The following is a 20,761-nucleotide window of genomic DNA, read 5'->3' as shown; positions in this document are numbered from 1 at the left end:
GTTTACCGAACACATAAGTAAATGCCATATTAACGTCATTTTGTGTATTGAGATGCTCTACAAAATTACTAAATATCTCCTCTGTGCCCTCCCACACCACCAGGACATCAACTACATATCGAAGGAGAAGCTTGATGTACCTGGCGTATGGGTTGGACCCAGAGAAGATAAAGCGTCTCTCAAAGATAGCCAGGAAAAGATTGGCATAAGTGCAGGAAACTGGCGTGCCCATTGCTGTGCCGGTCTCCTGCCTGTACCAATCTTCTCCATAGCGAAACTCATTGTGACTCAAAATGAACATCAGAGCTTCTGTTATGAAGGAAATGAAAGCTGAGGACAAGTTCGACTATGACCACAAACTAGTATTCACCTAGAATAAAAAGAAGTCCCAAAATAAGAGCTGGCAAAACGCAGGACCAAGAAAAGGTCCACAAACCAGACGACCTGTGTCCGACTTTTGGACTACTGACTCAGACACAAGTCTGTCTGATGAAGCGCAGGGACCACAGGTCCATATGGACACGAGCCGCCCTATGACCCCGGTTCAGCCCCCTTTAGAAGGCGGATCAGGAGGGGGAGAGGGAACAAGAAAAAGAGACAATTGGAGGGGCAAACGGAAGAACGTGTCGTGGAGGAATTGATTCCCGCCAACAATGTTATCAACATCACTGACATAGAGTTACCGGACAATGTGAACCGTCTGCTGTCTAAAGGACTCAATTTTGGAGTTAAAACTCTATTTCATTTAGTCCAATTTGAGGTGGATCTCTTCAAAGCCACAAGGAAAATGTCCTTACACAAATTGTTTAAAAATAAAACCGATAAGCAGCAAGTTGGTACTATGTGTAGGGAAGGTGAGGTCCCTGCAATTGTAGGACCGTTGGGTTTTCAGCCTATTTTGAATATGTCAGAGGACGACCAGATATGTATTGAGACTCTGTGATTTAGCGGAAGGAGAGCCTAGTATTAGTCATGAATATACCACTGAAGTGTCTGTATTCAAGGGAGGTAACGCATTTAGATTTGTGCCCCCTGTTCCTGCAGGCAGCCCGTTGGACTTGTTCTCACGTGCTGTGTTGCAGGATGTCAGAGCTTTAATATATCCCCAGCAGGATGACAACTTATCCTATGGGGATAGAGAAGCTTTGAAGTGGCTAGCCGACAGGCCAGAATTAAAAGTGAGTAAGGCCGATAAAGGCGGGGCGACAGTAGTTTTGTATACCCAACAATATGAGAGCGAGGTTATGCGCCAGTTGAGTGACAGATCCACTTACCGGCTTCTAGCCTCCGACCCCTCTCCCAAAACAATTAATGCCCTGCGTTCTTTCTTAAGGTCTAAAGCAGAGACAGGCATAATCTCCAATAAGACAGCAGAAAAACTCCTCCCCAGCCATCCAAAGAATGCCAAGTGGTACTGTCTTCCCAAGGTCCACAAGTCGCGGAGCCAACCCCCGGGGTGACCCATCGTCGCGGGGATTGGCTCCGCGACCAAACCGCTTTCCAGTTACATAGACTGGTTACTCAGACCCCTACTCAAAAGTATCCCCACCTATGTCAAAGACACTGGTGACCTGTTAAATCAGTTGCAAGACTTTACATGGCAGGAGACTTATCAATTAGCGTCTATAGATGTAGAGAGCCTCTACACCCGCATCCTTATAGTTGCGGGTGTAGAGGCAATTAGGGAATTCCTCCTTAGCACTGAAAAGTCCTCAGCTTTCATTTCCTTCATCACAGAAGCTCTGATGTTCATTTTGAGTCACAATGAGTTTCGCTATGGAGAAGATTGGTACAGGCAGGAGACCGGCACAGCAATGGGCACGCCAGTTTCCTGCACTTATGCCAATCTTTTCCTGGCTATCTTTGAGAGACGCTTTATCTTCTCTGGGTCCAACCCATACGCCAGGTACATCAAGCTTCTCCTTCGATATGTAGTTGATGTCCTGGTGGTGTGGGAGGGCACAGAGGAGATATTTAGTAATTTTGTAGAGCATCTCAATACACAAAATGACGTTAATATGGCATTTACTTATGTGTTCGGTAAACATGAACTGGCCTTCTTGGATGTGTTGCTTAAAGTGGAGGAGGGACAGTTACACACTTTAGGCTATAGGAAAGATGTAGCTAAAAATGCCCTCCTACATTTTAATATCTCACATCCTGGACACGTTAAAAAAGGTGTACCCTACTCCCAATTTCTTCGGTTGAGAAGGATCAACAGTGACAATAACAACTATAGGCAGATGAGTTAAAAACAGACTCAGAGAGAGGGGATATCCTGTTAAGATTATCGAAGAAGCCTATGTTAGGGCAGAGGCACGTAACAGGCAGGATTTACTTACCCCTAAAAAGAGAACCTCCAAAAAAGCGCAGAGATTCGTATTCTCGTTGGAGAATTCGAATATGAATGACACTATCGCCAAAGCCATACGAAAATCATGGTATATGATTCAGGCAGACCCTGAATTAAATGAGAGAGCAAAAGAAGGTCCCCTTATAACGTATAGAAAAAATCCAACATTAGGGGATAAATTTAAGTCCACACACGAACATAAGAAAGAAGAAAAAAAGAGTTGGTTGTCCCCTACAGGTAACCACGCATGTGGTAGTTGTACTTTTTGCAGCCTTAACAGTAAAAGTAGTATTTTGAATGTGGGTGGAGTTACCCATACTGTGAAGCAACTTATTACCTGTAGAACCACGTTTGTGGTATACGTATTGTTTTGCCCGTGTGACCGCTTTTATATTGGGAAAACCATCCGCCAACTTAGATTTCGCATTAGAGAACATCTTTATTCTCTTAGAACTGGCAAAGGAGCTCCCAGATGGATGGCCTATATGAAGGAGTCAGGCGGGTCGAACTGCAATGGAGTACGTTTTGCTGGCCTTGAGAGGGTTAATGCTTTGAAGTATGGCGGGGACAGGCATAATCTCCTATTACGGAAGGAGGCCCGCTGGATAATCCAGTCTGGCGCCCTAGGTCCACTTGGTCTTAATGACCATCATGATCTTAGTCTGTTCCTGTAGATCAATGCTACTATTCTAGTGTTTTTAATCCACTTCACGTTTTGTATCGATTTTATCCCTTGTTGATATGTTGCCATAACAACTCACCTGTTGCTGTATAAGTATGCCGACAGGGAGGAGGATGTCAGCGTTGGCCGAGGAAGTGCGTCATCACGCACGAAACGTTCGTTCCGCACACGCCCCCTGCCGACCGCTGAGTCTCACCTGCCTGCGGCTCCGTTTGTTTGAAGAAATAAAGCTACCCTGAAGAGCGGTGAGTGCCATCTATTCTGTGTCTTATACTCCAGACCTTTAAACTGAATTTAAAAAAAGATCTTTCGTCACAGTTCAGTAGTCTTGGTTTATTGTAACAATTCACATACAGCAATAAGTTCCACCTTCCGCATGCAGGAACCGGAATCAACAGGAACAGGAATTCTTTACATAACAAAAACTTCTGAACTTCTCACCCAAAACGTGGTACGTTGAGTCCCAAAATCAGTCTTTTTGGTGCAGTGTATCAGTATCCAACATACCACAGACAGGCTGATCTGCTTCAGAGCAACTCTATTCTGCTGCTCCCTGGCTGTGCTCACACACGTGTGAGATCAGGTCCAGGACTTCAACACACCCCATAACTGGAGTATGGGAGTGACTTTATCTACAGAACCTTCAGTCATTTTCAAAACCAGGACCCAAACTCCAGTCTTAAAGGGATTATCCAGGAATTAAAAAACAGAGCTAATTTCTTCCAAAAACTGCTAAATTGTAATACTACACCCAACCTGGAGACAGACGAGAAGGAGTTTTTGAAAGAAATTTGTTTTTTGATTCCTGGATAACCTCTTTTAAGTCACTGATGCAAGAATCCTCAGTAAAACATACCTTCCACCCACCATTTTACCAGCTGCTTGCTTACACTATATAATAACACAGTTGTTCTCAGTTATGGTTTAACCCCTTAACGACAATGGGTGTAAATAAACGTCATGGTGACGTGGTACTTAACGCACCATGACGTACATTTACGCGCCGTCATGATCGCGAGCACCGGAGCGGTGCTAGCGTCATGCGCGGCAGGTCCCGGCTGCTATCAGCAGCAAGGGACCCGCCAGTAATGGCGGACATCCGCAATCGTGCAGATGTCTGCCATTAACCCCTCAGATGCCGTGATCAATACGGATCACGGCATCTGCGGTAGTGTGGTACTTTGAATGGATGATCGGAATCCCCCGCATCGCTGCCGCGGGGATCCGATCATCCAGCATGGCGGCCGGAGGTCCCCTCACCTGGCTCAGACTGTCTCCCGGGGTCTTCTGCTCTGGTCTGAGATCGAGCAGACCAGAGCAGAAGATCACCGATAATACTGATCAGTGCTATGTCCTATACATAGCACTGAACAGCATTAGCAATCAAATGATTGCTATGAATAGTCCCCTATGGGGACATAAAAAGTGGTAAAAAAAAAAGTCCCCATCGCCAATAAAAAAGTTAAACGTCCGTTTTTCCCATTTTACCCCCCAAAAAGCGTAACGTAAAAAAAATTATAATAATTAATACACATATTTGGTATCGCCACGTGTGTAAAAGTCTGAACTATTAAAATATATTGTTAATTATCCCGTACGGTGAACGGCGTAAAGTTAAAAAAAAATTAAGAAGTCCAAAATTGCTGCTTTTTTTGTCACATTTTATTTAAAAAAAAATGTATTAAAAATGTATAATAGGTAAAACTTAAGCAAAAGTGGAACTGATAAAAACTACAGATCATGGCGCACAAAATGAGCCCTCACATCGCCCCATATACGGAAAAATTAGAAAGTTATAGGTGGTCAAAATTGGGCAATTTTAAACATACTAATTTTGTTAAAATGGTTTGAGATTTTTTTTAAGCGGTATAATTATAGAAAAGCATATAACATAGGTATTATTTTAATCGTATTGACCCACAGAATAAAGAACACGTGTCATTTTTACCTGAAAGCGTACAGCGTGAAAACAAAACCTTCCAAAATGTGCTAAATTGCAGTTTTCTTTTCAATTTTCCCACATAAATAATATTTGTTTGGTTGCACCGTACATTTTATGGTAAAATAAGTGATGTAATTACAAAGTACAATTGGTGACGCAAAAAACAAGCCCTCATATAGGTCTGTGGATGGAAAGATATGAGAGTTATGATTTTTAGAAGGCGAGGAGGAAAAAACGAAAATGCTAAAATATAATTGATCTGGTCCTTAAGGCCAAAATGAGCCTGGTCCTTAAGGGGTTAAAGAGTGGGGAGGTTCTAAGCAAAGGACCACTACTCTGAGATCCAGTGATGAGATCCTGGGATGGAGCATCAGTATTAGGTGATGCAGCTTTATAGCAATATTTCTTCTCTAACTGTTAACATTATTTGGCATCCATGTACTGAAACTCTTTAATTTTTTTTTCTTTTATACAGCTAAGGCAATCTCAGTCTTACTGCACTGACTCAGAATGCTTACAAGAATGTGAGTATATTTATCAGATTACTAGATACAGTTGTCTTTGAAATATGTTATTCTATCTGTAACTATAAATATAGAGTTTTCCTTCTAAGGCTGGTTTCACGTGGGTTTAATATGTTAACATTTTTGTGTCTTTGTTATGGCCACAAAACTGCATTTCTGATTCCTCAATCTGACAGCTGTCAATTGGGTCATCAGACCCCTAGTCATGCAGCTGTATTAGGGCCTAAAGAGCCTGCAGAGATTCAGTTAAGGGCCCGTTTACACTGCCGTTGGGCTCCTTTCCCTTCAGGGCCACCAAACAACAAAGCCAAAGGGACCCTTTACACAACAGACAACGAAAGGTCCCGACATATCCCATTGGCATGGATGGGCTCTGTCAGGTGTCCGGTATTTTAGAGCGTAGAAAAAAAGATTGGGCATGCAGTATTTTTTTTTTTGCTCTGTAAACAGGTTGAGTGACGGAGCTTACTTTAGCAGAACTCATCAGCATTGTGAACCTAGCCTTAGACTAGAATTACATGTACGGTTTTTGATGCAATTTTTTTTCACCCAAAGCTAGGAGAGCATTTAAAAGAAATTGGAAAGCTAAAATTAGGACTTTATTTCAAATTGAATGTGGGATTCCAGCCTAAAGGAGACAACCCCTGTCCATTTCCCATGTTAAGACATACGGCTATCATAAAGAGATGTCCCCAACATGGGGCCCAACCTGACCGGTTCAGATTGTCCATTAGTTACTTGGGCAGCTTTTCATCTAACAAGCTGGAATATAATGCTACATTTTGCAGCTCCCCTATAAGTGATGATCTGCGGAGGTTAGAGGAGCCACTGTATGATGATCACCTTTTTGGCTTTCCAATACAAAGGGGTTGCCTCTATAATATTGTCCCTGCTATATCAAAGGGGTTTACCAGTAATTTAGAATTTTTTTTTTTTATTGGTTGATAATCGTCAGAATAGGCCATCAATATCTGATCTGTGGGTGTCCAACATCACCACCAGTCAGCTATCTCATTTACTCCAATGGGATCTGAGCTTCAGTAACCCAGCATGGCCACTACTTAATGTGCTGGGATTCCTTCTACCTCTATTGGATACCCATAGATCCACGAGCACCTATCTACAACAGTGCCGACCAAATATACCTTGGACTACTTCATGTACGGCTCTGTCTGCTTTTTGCTCTTTTTACTGTATATGTGGGTGCTGCAGCTGTATATGTGGGTCATGGCTATTGGACCTCCAGTGAACAGATATTGGTGCCTGTCCTTTAGGATAGCCCATATGTTTAAAAATAAAAATAAAAAAAACTGTACAGGTTTTTTTTTTTTTTTTTTTTTGTCAACTAAATCTACAATAGACTTTGTCAAATAAAATTGTACAGGTTTAGTCAAAATGTAATGCAAATTTTAGAGAAATTATAAAAAAAAAAGCAAAATTAGATATTCCTATAAATAACCTGTTCTTGGTATTAAAGTTTGAGCATGAAGTACACATTTGAGTTATAATTTTAGTCATCATAACTTGGTTTTCATTTAGTTTGTTGTTTACTAAAACTATGGTGGTAATGATTAGTCGACATAATAACACTGGTATAAAGGGGGTGAAGCGCACCCATCCATATGTCATCTTTAGAGAGTGAGGGCAAAGTTAGTCATACACTTTTATAACGCCTAAAGGTGCGCTCAGGAATGTGAGACTTTCCAACAAACTAAAAGGGCAAACCAGATCAACTGGTTTCTGCTCCTATTCAGAAATAAGGTGGTGGGAACTCCTCTTGTTAGTGACGGCACTGACATACCCGGTTGCTGACTGCCTTCTTACATGTATTGTACCAGGTGATGGACGTAATGTTTAGTTGTCTTGAAGTTATAAACTTCAATTTGTGTAGGTAAATGACTGATCAAACCACTGGCAAGTGACGAAGATGTAACTCATAGTTGCTTACTTATGTAATAGATGAGCATATCACCATGTGTGACTAAAGGGAATATAAGGCGAAAAGTTCACCAAAAGGTCAAAGAGTACCTGTCATCAGTACCACAAAAAATGTTGTTACCCAGTACCTAATCCTGATGTCTATAAAATTTTAATATGTCTAGCACCTATATTTCTCTCAAATATCTTCTATATGTTCCTTCCTGAGTCTTCTGTGCAGTGTTAGGTCTCTTCATTTAATCACTGCAGGACGCTCTGTGACCCCCTCCTCTCCGTTTCATGCTGCAGTCTCAAAGGACAGGAGTGAGCACAGAGGAGTGCTAGTCCCACCCTCACTTACTGGACTTTGTCCCAGATTGTGCTTCAGCTTGGACAAAAATGATGCTGCAGCAGGATGGGATTATGTTCTGGATGGTGTAGGAAACCCTAGTGGTGTGTTTTTTATTTATTTTTTATTTTATATAATCCATGCTTTTTATATAATAAAAAATTGATAACAACCTTTTTATGAAGTATATTAGAAAGGTTAATATTTTGCCAAGATGTAGAACGTATAAAATGTTTTTTGAATTTGACAGTGCTTATTTAATTTTGCGGAAAAAAAAACAAACCAATAAAAGAAACCTCCTTATTGATGCATAAGCTTCAGACACTGCTCTCCTGATCTATGTTCCATTATTAGTTGCCACTAGGAAATATTTCCACTGCTGAGATTGGTTTAGTTCCTGTCTTTGGTAGAGAATTGAGGTTTACTTATTTTTTCAATGTATTTTTTTCCATTCTAAAGGAAAATGTAAAAAAATTATAAAAAATTTATAACTAGCAGTCCTACCATGATATCACTTTGCTAGATCATAAAGGAACTATACAGAAAAGAGAACCTGTTTTTGTATCACAATTTGGCAAGTGAAGACTTCCACAGAGCGGTTGGTGGATCGCAGCGCTGATGAGGATATGACCAGTCCGGTGAGTAAAAGGGGATTTATTATAACAAATGCAATGTGTTTCACCTCACTTGCGCGGCGTCTTCAGGATAACCTGAAGAAGCCGCGCATGCGCGGAGAAACGCGTTGCATTTGTTTTAATAAATCCCCTTTTACTCACCTGACTTGTCATATCCTGATCAGCGCCGTGATCCACCCACCGCTCTGTGGAAGTCTTCACTTGTCTTTTCTCGTAAGGTGGGGGCGGCTGCAGACCATGCATTTACTCACTCACGCTGACCATTGTTGTGTGTGAGTTCACACAACCGCCTCTGGTAAGAGTTCCTCACTACATCAGCTTGAACCTTACATTGGCGATCTTATGCTATGGAGTGCTCTCCCATTTCTTTTTAGCTTTGTATTACAATTGTCTGTCTTTTCCTACTTGTTTCCTTTTGTCCTTAAGTTCTAGAGTGATAATAATGATCATATGTTGACCAGCCTTGTGTGTACTGACATTCGGCAATAAAAGTGCTCTAAAACGCCCATTGTCAGCACAGGTGTACAGTATGTGACCAATGTTATTGCTATAGACAGCTGTGTTTAGCAGTGTAGGTGTGTCCACTAATTATGTGCTTGCGGCTGTTTCTGTGTCAAGTTATTTTTATGACTTCATAAGCCAAGGCCCTTAGGGATCAGTTTCAGAAACCCAGCAGAAAATAAATAAATAAATATATATATATATATATATATATATATATATATATATATATAATATAATATGTGTGTGTGTGGAAATGTTTGTTTTGTCGGTATCTCCTGTTTTTGGACACCATTTAAAGCAACCCCAGACGACGTAGACCACCACGGTCACCTGCAGGAAACAGTGGGACCCACAGCAAACAGCTAAATTTTGATTTTCTTAAGACAACCCTGAGCAAATGGAGCAGGTCCTGCCTGCTCATCCAATCACTGGCCAAGACTGGACACCACTGCAGCCAGTGATTGGCTGAGCAGGCAGGTCCTCCTTCTAGTGCTCATCTCAGGAGCAGACTGAAGATGGGGGACTGGAAGCAGAAGAACTGGTGCTGTAGCAGGGAACCCAGGATAGTATAACTTTTTTTTTTTTTCTGTGCCACTTATGCCACCTTCCTTTTGAAAAAAAAAAGGCTAATAAGACTATTTTCACACAGCGGAATATTTGCGGCCGTCTGCCCGTAAAATACAGGCAGATATTCCTCAAATGGTGGATACCGGCTTTATTAATATTTGTTTAAATAACTGGCAAAATCCTTGATCTAATCCAGTTGTTTTTATTCTACTTGCCAGTACCAGGACCCAATCCTTCTAGTGATGGTGGAATTAGTATTGCAATGATCGCCATGGCCTGGATTGTCATCGGTTTGACCTTATACCTTCTGAGACCCAGGAGTCTCCGAGGATCAAGAGCTACTGGGAAACCCACGACTCCGCATAATGTAAGTGCGGAATTCAAACACTGATCTACAACGTCTTATATTGTAGATCAGTGTTTCTCAATCATAAATGGAAATTCTGGGATTTGTATTGTTCCATCTGCTGGAGGCACCCTGGTTGGGAAACACTATGTACATAGTAGTTTATAAATTATCTTGTACTGACTAAATCGGAGCCTGTTTAGTCACACACAGAGAAACCTACACTGGCACTGCTCGGTATCCTTCAGGTGGTGCACAGGCGGGTATACAGTCCACAGTACTGCCCTGGAGTGTGACCTTTAAGAAATCCTCACTGCATGGTGGATGGTGCGGGTTTTTTATTTATTTATTTGGTTCTCATTGTGGGAGAGCCTGTTTTCAGAACTCCTTGTTGTCTTATGTGTCTCCTCAAAGCTTGTTCTGGCAATCTTACAAGCGGAAATGTTCCCTACTACCACAAAACTATCACATTGCATTCAATAAAATCTCATCCTACAAGTTACAAAAGCCCCAACCAGCAGACTTGATCCTTCTTTTCTAATTCCCCCCCCCCCCCCCTACACACATGCTTGCTCATCATCGCTGAGCATGCACATATAATGCATTAGGAAAGTTTTCAAACTTTCACTTTTTTTTCTCATTTTATGCTGCCTCCTTGTTCAAGTCAGGGCTCTGGCTGGGCCCCTCAAGGACATTCACATAGTTCTCCCTAAGCCAATACTGTGTTGTCTTGGCTGTGCTGGAAGTTAAATCTTTGGCCCAGTTTGAGGTCCAGAACACTTTGGATAAGGTTTTCATTGAGGCTATGTTTACACAAATCAAATGTCTGCATGGAAAATCTCTGTGCGGCGTTACGCCCCCTCCCATAGACTTGCATTGAGGGAGCGGGGTGTGACGGCATGAGGGGCTATGACGTCGCGATCTCCCAGCGCCGGCTCCAGCGTTTGGAACAGTTTGTTCCAAACGCTGAGCAGCAGACTACCCCTTTAATGCTTGCCCACACATAGCAAGGTTTTCCCAGGAAGGTCTCCACCAGATTGCAACACTACATTGGCCTGCCTGGACTCCAGATTTATTGCCAATCAATTCTGGTGCCAGTTTGGAGCCCAGCTACAACATATGTGGGTTAATGTGCCGCAGGATGCCTCCATGGCCGACCATCTTGCATCCAGGCTAAAGGTGACCCAACAGGCTATCAATTGTACAGTTTTTCCCAATAAACATGTCATTTCGCTCTAACATTGTAATCCTTTAAATCTATCATTCTTGCATTTACACATATAATGTTTCATTCAATTCCAACAACTCCTCCTTAATGCATTTTATTTATTTTTGGTCAACGAGTGTACTTAAACTTATGAGCTGTGAGAAAAATGTGTGTGGTAAAGTAAACAGATCTGTCTGACAATGGCAGATCTAGGAGGCATGATGGACTTGGAACAGCCAGATCTCCATGACTAAGTAGCAGCTACCTTCCTATGGCAAATGTCTTCTTAATCCACCTGCGGTCTCGAGTCAGGAGTATGTGGCCCTTGTCGGTGTGATTTAGTAGAGAACAATGTGATGGGACTGTACAGTCTCTATCATGTTATGAAGACATGTTCCAATGATTCATTTCCTCTTTTTCTGTATCTTCACACCTTAAAGGGGTATTCCGGGCAAAAACATCTTATCCCTTATTGAAGGGTTTAGGGGATAAGATGTCTGAGGGGCGCCTGCTGCTGGGACCCCCCCGCGATCTCTCTGCAGCAGCCTGCATTCTATGCGTAGCTGCGACTGAAGTTTCGAAAACCTCCGGGCTTCCGAGACGGGGACGTGACGTGACGCCACGCCCCCTCCATTCATGTCTATGGGAGGGGGCGTAACGCCCCCTCCCATAGACATGAATGGAGGGGGCGTGGCGTGACGTCCCCGTCTCTGAAGCCCGGAGGTTTCTGAAACTTCAGATGCAGCTACGCATAGAATGCAGGGAGATCGCGGGGGGTCCCAGCGACGGGCCTCCCGCGATCAGACATCTTATCCCCTATCCTTTGGATAGGGGATAAGATGTTTTTGCCCGGAATACCCCTTTAATGACATCTAATATATTCAAAATGCATTTCTTCTGTATGTCCTGTATGCTGTTGGTGTTCTCCAAAATAACTTTTGTAGTGTTTTTAAAAAGTCTTTTTAACTGAAATGTATATGATGTATAATTATTCTAGTAAGACTGTTCGTTTTTTGCAGGATCACAACCATGAACCTCCAGCACCACCAGTAGACTAGCGCCTCCAGGAGTTTCCATACAAGACTTGCACGACCAAATGAATCCAGAATGGCCAGACTACTCTGAAGTGGACGATTCTTCCTTCTTTCCTTTCTACTAATGCCAACAACCATATCGGTATCGGGCATTCCATATTCTAAGATAAATGGCAGGTCTACAATGTTTGGAGCACGTTGTCTTGTTCCAGATCTCTTGGCAGTACAGTAGTTCTCTTCTTGTAAATGTAGACCGAATGCAACACTGTAAACTTTCTTTACTAATATATCCTTTGTCTGGACTTTCCAGCCTTAATAGAACTCTTCAGATACATTAGGTGTTTTCTTTCCTAGCACCTATATGTTAGTCTACTGTCTTGTGAATCCATCGTCTCAATGAATTCCCATATACATTTCCTGAAGGACCATAACATTTGATTGTCATAATGGCAGTATGACTCGGGAGATTTTTATGAAGATGTATAGTCCTGCTTCTAGCACCTGCTATTATAGAAATGCTTTTGTTTTTTTTTTTACACCCTATTTGGGTGACTTTGCAAAAACGAAGTGATTGTAATATTTCTGCCTATACACTGTTTGCTGAAGTGCCAATGTATTGTATACTGTCAAGTGTGGAGGTTCTACAACCCTCTAGGCATATCTCAATGTGAGAATGCATGAAGATGCCTTAAGATGTGTTTGTGCCCTTAGGGTGCCAACGTGGCATTACCAAGACAGTGAAACTGAAGGAACGAAATGGTAAATGTGATTACCATGACCAGATATTTTATTATATACAGTTATTGTATACGACCATTTTTAAGAGGTCTCCCGAACACACTGAGGTTAGACAGCAATGACCTGCAACCCCAGCATGCAGCAGTAGATTAATATTGACATCCCAGCAAGAAATGCCAAGCCCTTAAAGGGGTACTCTGGTGGAAAACTTTTTATTTTTTCTAAATCAACTGGTGCCAGAAAGTTTAACAGATTTGTAAATGATTTCTATTAAAAATTCTTTACCCTTCCAGTACTTTCAAGCAGCTGTATGCTACAGAGGAAACTCTTTTTTCTTTTTGAATTTCCTTTTTTGTCTTGTCCACAGTGCTCTCTGCTGACTCCTCTGTCCGTGTAAGGAACTGTCCAGAGCAGCATAGGTTTGCAATGGGGATTTTCTCCTGCTCTGGACAGTTCCTGATATGGGCATCAGGTGTCAGCAGAGAGCACTGTGGACAAGACAAAAAAAAGAATATTCAAAAAGAAAATAATTTCCTCTGTAGCATACAGCTGCTAAAAAGTACTGGAAGGGTAAAGATTTTTTAATAGAAGTAATTTACAAATCTGTTTAACTTTCTGGTACCTTTCCACCAGAGTACCCCTTTTAAAACATTTATTTTTTATGATTCCAAATGGGGCATCTCCCCAGTACTTCTGGCTCACCTATGGGTTCATTCAGTTGTCTCTCGTCATCCCTATTCTAAGAGACGTCTGCTCAGTCAGCATTAGGGTAAATTCACACACAACAGATTTTTTTTTTTTTTTTTTTTGCAGGAATTTCTACAACTGTCCTATTCATCTGAACTATCCCCATTCTGATGAAGGATCTGATTATTCAGTTGCACAAATTTCCCCAACAAATCTGCTATGTGTGAACTTGTCCTAAGTTTTATGTGGGCGTTCAGGGCCCCTAAGTCATGACCTTTCTGTGGGTTTAATGCCCCATGTGCTTCTGCGTTATACTCGTGCTGAGATATATTTCTATATGTTCTTCTAATTTAAAGTACATTAGAATATATAATTTATAACCATTCCCATAATGTATTCTTCCTCTAGTGTGGCTCCCATATGGTCATACACATCACCGACTACGGTTCACGTATCTCCCATACGTTGTTACGTTTACATTAACCCATGAATACTGTTGTCTTATGAAGCCTACAAGCTCTTGAAATGAGCAGCATATACTATTGTAATGTACTCTAGATCAGTGTTTCCCAACCAGGGTGCCTCCAGATGTTGCAAAACTACAACTCCCAGCATGCCCAGACAGCCTTTGGCTGTCCGGGCATGCTGGGAGTTGTAGTTTTGCATCATTTGGAGGCACCCTGGTTGGGAAACACTGCTTTAGATTGTTATCTTCATCTGTAATCCATCAGTTTCTGAACTATAATTGACATTATAAGAAAGATTTTGAAATCTGCCAAAGAATACATTTTTTTTAAATATATTGTGTTAGTTGTGTTTAGCATAGCTGACCCCTACTATTGTACACGTGGGGCCACGCTTCACTAACTTTGACACGAACTGTGACACGTTCCATGATATGCGGTCAGGTCTAAGGTAATTGTATCTCCAGTCTTGGTGCTTCTGAGTATGCTGTAGTTCCTTGTCTAATCCACATGTGGCAGCCGCATTGTTAAAATTGGTCTTAAGTAGAGATGAGCGAACTTACAGTAAATTTGATTCGTCACGAACTTCTCGGCTCGGCAGTTGATGACTTTTCCTGCATAAATAAGTTCAGCTTTCAGGTGCTCCCGTGGGCTGGAAAAGGTGGATACAGTCCTAGGAGACTCTTTCCTAGGATTGTATCCACCTTTTCCAGCCCACCGGAGCACCGGAAAGCTGAACTAATTTATGCAGGAAAAGTCAGCAACTGGCGAGCTGAGAAGTTCGTGACGAATCGAATTTACTGTAAGTTCGCTCATCTCTAGTCTTAAGGTTAGAATTAAAGGAGATATCCAGTGCTGAAAAACTTATCCCCTAAGGATAGGGGATAAGTTTCAGATCGCGGGGGGTGCGACTGACCGCTGGGCAAACCCCCCCCGCAATCTCCTGTACGGGGCCCCGGAAGCCCGTGGGAAGGGGGCGTGTTAACCACCGCACGAAGCCGCGACTGACACTCCTCTCAATACAACTCTATGGCAGAGCCGGAGCGCTGCCTTCCGCAATCTCTGGCGCTGCCATAGCGAGGTATTGAGGGGGCGTGTCAGCCGCCGCTTCGTGCGGTGGTCGACACCTGCTATCTGGCCAGTGAGCCAGGGCTCCATAAAAGAGATCGCGGGGGGGCCTCAGCGGTTGGACCCCCCCGCGATCTGAAACTTATCCCCTATCCTTAGGACAGGGGATACGTTTTTCAGCACTGGACTACTCCTTTACTGCAGTTTTTGCATTTTTCAAAGATGTGCATTTTTTGATGCAAGTGTTTTGAGCCAAAGCAAGAAGTATATCTAGTAGGAAGAAGTAGTATAAGACCTTTCTTTTATAGTTCCCATTCCTTTTGAATGTATTCCCGGCTTGGCTCAAATACTGCATCAAACACTGCGTTTATAAATTGAGCTTTAGCTGGAACAAAGTCTGAGGTCCGGAATTTCTGCAGCATAGTGTGAATTGTGCAGCAGAATCCTAACATGGGAGGATGCTGCACTGCAGAATTCTGCTCGGAAAGTCCTTAGTGTGAATGGGCCGTAACCAATCCAAACTGTTCTTATTTGCTGATGGGTTGGATATATGCCATTTTGGGTCCCCACCCGTATCTATAACCAGCAGGTTAACTAAATATTACACACTACTATGACACGTGAAAAAAATCTAAAACTTTGAAGTGTTTTGCAGATTATTATAATTGACTGAATACTGAAGTCCAACTCCTAGTTGTAAGGCTATGTCCAAACAATGCTGGGGGGGGGGGGGGAGAGAGTAAGTCAGAAAATTTCTATTTGTTTGTTTGCATGGTTATAGGCCAAATTGTGCATGTATTTTACCACATGAACATCCCCCCAAAAAAGTTCCATGTACCTAATTTTACGGCTGTAAGATTTAACTGATCTGTCGGGTTTTCCTCAGCTCAAATCCACCACATTTTATGTGGAAACCTTAGTAAATATGTTGGGTTTTTGTGAAAATATCGTTAACACGCCCCTTTTGGAGACCACCCCCCCTTTTCCCGGCGACCACACCCCTTTTTTGGGTTTTCTTAGCAAAATGGAGAGTTAGTCGGGGTTTTTTTCATTTCTGGCGCAAATTCTGGTGCAGACAGAATTTCTGGTGCAATGCGACAGACTCTGGCGCACAACCCGACAAAACATGTCAGGTTTGCAATAGTAATTGAGGGCCTATGAGTGGAAAAGTCAGTTCTGGGGGAGTTTTTTTTCTTTTGTTTTTTTTTTGTGGCACAAAAAACTGCATCCCAGTGGGGAAAAAAATTATAATAATAAAAAAATATATCAAAGCCTAAAAGTTAATGAGGGAGATTTATCAAAACCCGTCCAGAGGATACGTTGCTGAGTTGCCCATAGCAACCAATCAGATCGCTTCTTTGATTTTTGAAAAGGCCTCTGAGAAATTAAAGAAGCGATCTGATTGGTTACTATGGGCAACTCAACAAATTTTCCTATGGACAGGTTTTGATAAATCTCCCCCAATGACTCCAATGGATCAGAAGAAAAGACACCTCTGGGGCCACCTATCATGAGGGAAGACAATGGTTGGGAATATGTAAAATCCAGTGATCAATAGGAGTTTAATGTAATATTGGAATTTATGTAACTGATTGGTTCCATATATCTATTAGGGCTTGGTTTCTGCTGCTTGTGAGTGCATTTCTTAAGCTTCCATTCAGATTAGAAATTTCTGCAACCCAATTTGCCACATGTGAATCCATTCATGGGCAAAACACATTGGGGGACATTTATCAATGTTTGCTTATGTATTCCTTTTTTTTTTTTTTAGTAATTTTTTTTTTAGTAATTTTTTCCTTACAATTTTTTGCTTATGTGTGACTTATTTATCAACTGGTTTCAGCCTGTTGATAAATTTCTTTCACGTTAGCAATATTTTTAATTTTTGCTTTGGTAGTGGCTTTTTTTTGCTCCATGTCCGAGCTTGAGTAAATTTAGTAGGTTTTTTGCGGCTGTCACACTTGATAAATCTCTGACCACTGCAAGTCAAAAATCCCTTTTTGCTTTGGCAAGCAAGTTTTAAATTTTTTTTTACATTTTTTTTGCTCAGGGCAAATCAAAAAGTCGCACTAAAAATAGAGTAGGTGCACATTTTTACGGCAATTTTAAGCAAAAAAAAAAAAAAAAACTACTAAATGCTTTGATAAATGTCCCCCATTATGTCTGTGACAAGGTTAACTGGGCGATCCAAACTGCGTTATCCTAGTCAGTCGTATCATTTAGCATTGGATACAATTCAATTAAATGGTTAACTCTTCCTTTTCACAGAGCAAATCTGCATCTGATAACATTCACTGTTGTCTTTCTACCTGTGTATATCAGACTCTAACAAAACAATTACCTTTCAATTTATGTAAATTCTAGTCCACGCTAATGTTATGGGGTCAGACATGGCCCCCTGTTGTGAACGGCTCCCTTGGTACATGGCTTAGATCCTTTGTCTGATAGGCGAGAAAAACACCAACAGAGCCGTCTGACTTGCGTTCAGCTTCCATTCTACTTTGAAATAATTTACATTATTATTGATATGATGGCCGTTTTCCCCAGTGTCCAATGATCATTATGGCTACCAACTATTTAATGTGTATTGAAACCTTAAATCGGTGGTCTCCAAACTGTGGACCTACAGATGTTGCAAAACTACAGCTCCCAGCATGCCCGGACAGCCAACGGCTGTCCGGGCATGCTGGGAGTTGTAGTTTTGTAACACCCGAAGGTCCACAGTTTGGTGACCACGATCTTAAAGGGGAACTCCGGTGAAAACCTTTTTTCTTTGAAATCAACTGGTGGCAGAAAGTTAAACAGATTTGTAAATGACTTCTATTAAAAAATCTTAATCCTTCCAGTACTTATTAGCTGCTGAATGCTTCAGAGGAAATTCCTTTCTTTTTGGAACACTGATGACATCACGAGCACAGTGCTCTCTGCTGACATCTCTGTCCATTTTAGCAACCGTGCATAGCAGATGTATGCTGTGGTTAGCACTGCTGCCTTGCAGTGCTGGGGACTTGGGTTCAAATCCCACTAAGGACAACAATAAATAAAGCATTATTATTATAACGTCAGCAGAGAGAACTGTGCTCGTGATGTCATCAGAGAGCATTCCAAAAAGAAAAGAATTTCCTCTGTAGTATTCAGCAGCTAATAAGTACAGGAAGGATTAAGATTTTTTTTAATAGAAGTAATTTACAAATATGTTTTAACTTTCTGCCACTAGTTGATTTAAAAGAAAAAAGGTTTTCACCGGAGTACCCCTTTAAATCATTGTTCTAACAACATACATGTATAGCTATCCCAGTGCCAACTCTGGAACTTCTGTCCTTTTTGTAAAAATTGTGACTGTAGTTTGACCCAGGTAGCAGCCATCACAAATAAGAATATCCGCCAGCGTGGATGTTCTGTGCACAGCAGGCGCCGACTAAATCAGTCGGGACTAGGCCCGCTCGGACCTGCGGTGTCACCATTGACGGCAATGCATTTCCAAGCAGATTCCACCAAAAGAATGACTATGGTCATTCTTTTGTCTGAGTCTGGAACTTGAATATCAGCAGTGTTTTTGCGGTGCTTTCGAAAACCATGGGAGGCTTCGGTATCAGAATTTCTGTGTGGACAAATTTCGAAGCCCCATAGTGTGAATGTAGCCTTAGATAAAGCCAGGCCATTGCTTAAAGGGGTTATCCAGGAAAAAACTTTTTTTTATGTATCAACTGGCTCCAGAAAGTTAAACAGATTTGTAAATTACTTCTATTAAAAAAATCTTAATCCTTTCAGTACTTATAAGCTTCTGAAGTTAAGGTTGTTCTTTTTTGTCTCAGTATTCTCTGATGACACGTGTCTCGGGAACCGCCCAGTTTAGAAGCAAATCCCCATAGCAAACCTCTTCTAAACTGGGCAGTTCCCGAGACACGTGTCATCAGAGATCACTTAGACAGGAAAGAACAACCTTAACTTCAGTAGCTCATAAGTACTGAAAGGATTAAGAATTTTTAATAGAAGTAATTTACAAATCTGTTTAACTTTCTGGAGCCAGTTGATATATATATAAAAACGTTTTTTTTTTCCTGGATAATCCCTTTAAATGCTTGGTCAACCTGTAATAGAGAGAGCCCTTCTTGGCTGTTCCTGCAAATCCCATAAACAATAGAGTAAGCAGTAGCTGCATAACTAGAAATGCCATATGCCAGCCATTGCTAATAACTAAAAGTAAAAAAAAAAAAAAATAATAATAATAATCAATTATTTATCATTGGCTTACTAGTGTGGCATGGTTAGCTTTATGCCAGTGTTTTGCAGTTTTTGACTGTTTGGGTATGCTGGGAGTTTTATTTTTGCAACAGCTGGGGACACACTGTTTGGAAAACACTGCTTTATGCAGTTGTTAGGGATTTATCAACTGCGACTTGCACTCAACTTTGCGCATGCACTTAAATTTTTGTGCGATCACATTTAGAAACGTATCTACATCTAAGCTACTTTGCTATTTATGGAGAACCTGCGCCTTTTTTGATTAATGTGGGGAAAGTAAACATGACCTACGCCCAGGCGAATGGGGTTAAAAAGAAATTACACAATGATATTTTCTCCTTTGATCGTAAACTTGACATTTGTATTCTGAAATCGGGGAGAGTCCATTGTTTGTGGCCAGAGCTGAATGTATCAATACAACATGGCCGCAACCGGTCCCCCCTACCCAATGGGCCTGAGGCTGTTGCATCGGTTCAGCTCTATGACATAACAATTGCATTACTTTCTATGGGAACCTACGATTGATTCGCCTTCATTGTCCATGTCCAACCATGTCTGTTCATCTTAGATGTAGCGCTGTGTTAAATAATAAATATATCCTTGTTACCAGTATCTAATGGATGATTCCAGTTGCTTACAGTAATTCTGCCAAACCAAACATGTAGATGACAAATAATTCAGAGTAAAGGGCTTGTACTGTACTATGCACTTTCTATTGACTTAATAAACAATGATTACACTTTGTTCGTGTCTTTTTATTAAAAAAAAAAAAAAAAAAAAAAAAAAATTTTAATGTCTGTAAAATTCTTATCGGTAAGAATAGAGTCAGAATTCTGGGCTCTGGTTACATATGCTTTGGAGGCTATATCGAAGAAATGTATGCAGCAGTAGTTTTCCTGTCGCAATGACGGACGCTATAGACACAATTTGATTCCATTAGATTTGACAGCAAGGACATTGTTGAACCACCAGTTCTGCAATATTGTAATTAGAGATGAGCGAACTTACAGTAAATTAGATTCGTCACAAACTTCTCGGCTCGGCAGTTGATGATTTATGCTGCATAAATTAGTTCAGCTTTCAGGTGCTCCTGTGGGCTGGAAAAGGTGGATCCAGTCCTAGGAGACTTTCCTAAGACTGTATCCACCTTTTCCAGCCCACCGGAGCACCGGAAAGCTGAACTAATTTATGCAGGATAAGTCAACTGCAGAGCCGAGAAGTTTGTGACGAATCTAATTTACTGTAAGTTCGCGCATCTCTAATTGTAATTGTCCATTTGGCATGTGGGGGATACACTCTAAATACTATGTTCACACAGCGGGCTTTTCCGAGCAATATTTCGCAGCAATATTCCTTTTGGAAATTCCACTGCAACAGAGTCCCATTGATTTCAATAGGATTCTGCTGCACTGTGCACATCTGGAATTTATGCTGCAGAAACATCTGCCACGGAAATCCTGATTTCGGCATCTGCAGAAACAATGAACATGTTCATTGGT

At 41.4% G+C, this 20,761-nt stretch overlaps 1 protein-coding gene across 7 annotated transcripts in view; it reads left to right on the top strand.

Annotated features, from left to right (window-relative positions):
* SMIM14 (small integral membrane protein 14) overlaps positions 1-13,053 on the top strand; it is a 95,579-nt gene extending 82,526 nt beyond the window's left edge. For all 7 annotated transcript variants that reach the window (XM_056557022.1, XM_056556989.1, XM_056556997.1 and 4 more), the window contains 3 exons: positions 5,453-5,501; positions 9,692-9,840; positions 12,046-13,053. In XM_056557022.1, coding sequence (XP_056412997.1) covers positions 5,453-5,501; positions 9,692-9,840; positions 12,046-12,084 — 237 coding nt within the window. In that variant the 3' untranslated portion in view covers positions 12,085-13,053. The remainder of the gene's footprint in view (positions 1-5,452; positions 5,502-9,691; positions 9,841-12,045) is intronic.
* The last annotated feature ends 7,708 nt before the right edge of the window (positions 13,054-20,761 follow it).

Source organism: Hyla sarda, chromosome 1, assembly GCF_029499605.1.
Source record: "Hyla sarda isolate aHylSar1 chromosome 1, aHylSar1.hap1, whole genome shotgun sequence".
Taxonomy (NCBI): domain Eukaryota; kingdom Metazoa; phylum Chordata; class Amphibia; order Anura; family Hylidae; genus Hyla; species Hyla sarda.
Note: the sequence above shows the minus strand (reverse complement) of the source record. Positions and strands in the feature narration are given on the sequence as shown.